The 3,556-nt window shown below is 38.6% G+C and overlaps 2 protein-coding genes across 2 annotated transcripts in view; one reads left to right on the top strand and one right to left on the bottom strand.

The window, feature by feature from the left end:
• LOC107645043 (ankyrin repeat domain-containing protein 2A) overlaps positions 1-2,978 on the bottom strand; it is an 8,746-nt gene extending 5,768 nt beyond the window's left edge. Inside the window, exon 1 of the mRNA XM_016349053.2 lies at positions 2,943-2,978. Coding sequence (XP_016204539.2) covers positions 2,943-2,970 — 28 coding nt within the window. The 5' untranslated portion in view covers positions 2,971-2,978. The remainder of the gene's footprint in view (positions 1-2,942) is intronic.
• The window catches only part of LOC107645041 (peroxisome biogenesis protein 5), a 6,953-nt gene continuing 3,506 nt past the window's right edge, over positions 110-3,556 (top strand). Inside the window, exons 1-6 of the mRNA XM_016349050.2 lie at positions 110-717; positions 1,240-1,433; positions 1,691-1,942; positions 2,624-2,740; positions 2,838-2,996; positions 3,293-3,480. Coding sequence (XP_016204536.1) covers positions 294-717; positions 1,240-1,433; positions 1,691-1,942; positions 2,624-2,740; positions 2,838-2,996; positions 3,293-3,480 — 1,334 coding nt within the window. The 5' untranslated portion in view covers positions 110-293. The remainder of the gene's footprint in view (positions 718-1,239; positions 1,434-1,690; positions 1,943-2,623; positions 2,741-2,837; positions 2,997-3,292; positions 3,481-3,556) is intronic.

The raw sequence follows: 3,556 nt of genomic DNA, 5'->3' as shown, positions 1-3,556 counted from the left end.
TTATTTGTTTATATTTTAATGTTATTTTTATCTTTATTATTTTCAGAATTTTGTAAGAAAACAATAATTATTTTCACTATTGAATATTGCTGGATATATAGGGGATATTGGTAGAGAGAACAGAAAATAGCGCAAGAGAAGAAGAGAGGAGAGGGTGGTGGACTAGACTTGGTGGAAACCACACCATAGAGAGAGTGCAGAACACAACACACGATTACGATTACGATTACGATTACGAAGCAAAACAAGTCATTCATTCAGAAGAGTGACTCAGCTGACATCATCATTCAGTTATGGCGATGCGCGACCTTATCACCGGCGCCACCTCCTGTCCCGACCCCGCCGCCTCCTCTTCCTCCTCCGCCAACCCTCTCGGCGCTCTCGCCAACGCTCTAATTGGCTCATCCTCCAAGACCAATGAGAGGCTCAAGGAGATTCCAACATCCATTCCCACTGACCCTTCCTCCCACCTCTACTCCCAACCTCCTCCTTCCCAGTTTCTTCCCGGCTCCGAATTCGACAAGCCTTTCTTCGATCCAAGCTCCCAGGGCTCCCAGTTCCTCAACGGCTTCCGCTCCGCAGCTGCTTCCGGCGGCGGGGCCCTGGAGGAAACTTGGGATGAGATACAGCGTGATGGCAGAGCTGCTCCTCAATTGGACGGTGGACTCTATGATAGGGCTGCACCTCCTCCTCACCTTCATCAACCCACCTTGGATGGTATTGTTTATTTCATCCAAGCACATCTCACTTTTATCGTTTATTATATGGTGTTTCCAACTGAATTTCACTGTGTGTCTTGGTTTGAGCTTTCTATTTTGTGGTATTAGAATGGTTTAGGCTCAGCGAGAGAGGAAGACAGGAGAATCTTTAGCTGATAAGTGAAAAGAAAAACTAAGTTGAACTGAAGATACACTTGTTATTCTTCATTGCTTTGGTGGATAAAGAATTCTTTGAACTCGGTGATAGAATTGGATCCTAGCTAGATTCTCTAAAGGCTCTTATGCTGTAACAGGGCTTCTTTGTTTTCCAAATTCGATGGATATTTATTTTTTTCAGCACTTAACATGCTCGTTGTCATTTAATAGTGTATTGTCTCTTTCTTGGGATTTACTCAAGGGGATGTGATTCTCGGAATTTGTCTACTGGACTTACATATGTGTATTTAGATGCTTAGACATTCCATGAAGGAAGACATAGAAAATTGATAATGTTATCTTGATTTTCTTTGCCATATGTAAGGGCCGCCTCAAAGAGTTCTGTCCAACTTTTTGCACTCATTTCTCGACAGCAGCCGTGGAGGAGTCCCTTTCCATCCAGCTCCTCTACCAATGTTGGGTTTATCTGAAGGTGATAAACAATGCATACGTGACCGGTCCAGCATAATGGCCAGACATCTTTTTGCAGACAAAAGTGAAGAATTCATTGATGCCCAAGTAAGGGGATTCATGGATTCCTCCATGTGCTTTGCTTTATATTACTTTTTTCTTATTTATTTTATTACATTCATATGAGCATATTACCCTAGCTCCTTGTTGACCGAAAGAAAGATAAGGGGATAAACCTGTTTAAGGGTTATGGTCTTTGTAGAACAATGTTGCCAATATATGATTTCTAGGTTCTATTGGATGTGCCTTTTTTTTGGGGCAAATTAATGCTTGAATATGGACTCATCAGAGTAATTACTTTCCAGGTAAATGCCCTTCTAAGCTCTCTAGATATTGACAGTAATGTCCGTGGTAAGGGACCTATGCCTGAGAGATTTCGGGAGCTTGAGGATTACTGGAATGAGTCTCAAGGCAACCTGAGACCTGGTCCTCACCCTGCAGATGGATGGATTGCTGAATATAGTCAAAATAGGGCAAATCTGGATAATCCTGATTCTTGGGCTAATTCATTTGAGCAACAACATGGTGCAAACGGTTGGGTCTCTGAGTTTGAGAATGTAAGAATTTTTCACTTATGCTAATCTATTTCTAGCTATCATTTGAAGTTTCTCACTCTTTTTAATTAGTAACTTAGAAATACACAGTTTTGATTCTTTTGACATGTATTCATATCCTTGAGATTTATTGGAAACTTGTTATGCTTAATTTATTGCTGGTTAGAACATTTTAGGATTACTCTCAAACTTAGCTTATCTCTTGATCAAAGCTACCTAAATTGTGAATTTGAAATTGTCTGATGTGCAATACCCATTTCTTAATGACTCACAATACTTTTCATTCTTCAACCATCGGTTTGCTTTGAAACAATGTACTGTTTGAGGGATGTTATCCATATATATCTCAGTTTGATTTCTTTGCTGTTTTTACTTTAGGGGTTATTACAACATTCAAAACATTGAGATGGGTAATAGTGTCGAACAAAGTGAACAAGTCATATAAAAAAATATGCCGAAATTGGAGATGGCATATTCTATTCTTCCATAGAATGTGAATGTCCTTTGATTGACTTCCCTTCTTCATTATTCTGAATCTTAGTTTTCATAGCCATAGGCTTGAATTACATAGTTTCTGTAGATATTGCATTAATCAATTTGTAAATGTTATCTCTGGATATATTATTACCTTTTGTTTCCCCTTATGTATTAAATTTTTTTCTTTGTATGCTGTTCAATCTGCAGTCCCAGTTGTCATCTATGGACCAAATGCAAGCTATGAACATGCCAAACTTAGCTGCAATGGAGCAGACTCGTATGCTTGCAAATACATTGGCCCAAAATAATGACCCTAAATTTCAGGTTTATCTTCTGTCATGACTTTGATATCTCCACTTGTAGAATTCTTTCTTTTGTTTCTCAAGAGGGAAAATGTCAATAACATTTTTTTGATACACAGAACTCAAAGTTTCTTCAGTTCGTATCAAAGATGAGCCGTGGTGAGTTGATTATTGATGACAATCAGGTTAAAGAGACTGCTCCTGGAGATTGGGCCACAGAATACCAGCAGCAATATAATCCTGGTCATTCATGGGCGGGTGAATTTTTAAATGATAAGGTATGTATAATTCTGATGAGCTTGAAACCATATTCCTTTGCAAGCGTTTTATATTATTGATTGTCATAAATTCAGGTAAAGAGACCATGATTTATAAAGGTTTGTCTGCCATAAATTCAGTTAAAAGAAAGGTTTTAGGTACTGTTAACTATCCTAGACAGTATAGTAAGATAAAGGTGAGACAGGAAATTATGAAAAGTGAATCCGAAGATATTTTGGATTAAATTATAATCAGAGAGTTCTTAATTAATGAGCCTTTTGCTCACAACTTTTAATTCTAACTTTGCGGGTTTCAGGTTTCTCATGGACCTGATCAATGGGTGAATGAGTTTAATGATCAGCAGCATGGACCAATTGATGATCAGTGGGTCAATGAATTTTCAAAGTTGCATGTTGGTGACTGGGCAGATGAATTTGGTCAGCAGGTTGCTGAAGGAGCTTTTGGGGAGAGCTCTTCTGATAACTGGGCACATGCATATGATGAGTATGTGTCCAACTTCCTTCAAATGGCAGTGTTTTTAATCGTATATTAAAGAACTATCAAAATTAGCTTGTGTGGG

The sequence above is a fragment of the Arachis ipaensis genome, chromosome B05 (genome assembly GCF_000816755.2).
Source record: "Arachis ipaensis cultivar K30076 chromosome B05, Araip1.1, whole genome shotgun sequence".
Lineage (NCBI taxonomy): Eukaryota > Viridiplantae > Streptophyta > Magnoliopsida > Fabales > Fabaceae > Arachis > Arachis ipaensis.
The sequence above is the reverse complement of the archived record's forward strand: the minus strand, read 5'-3'. Positions and strand labels throughout refer to the sequence as shown.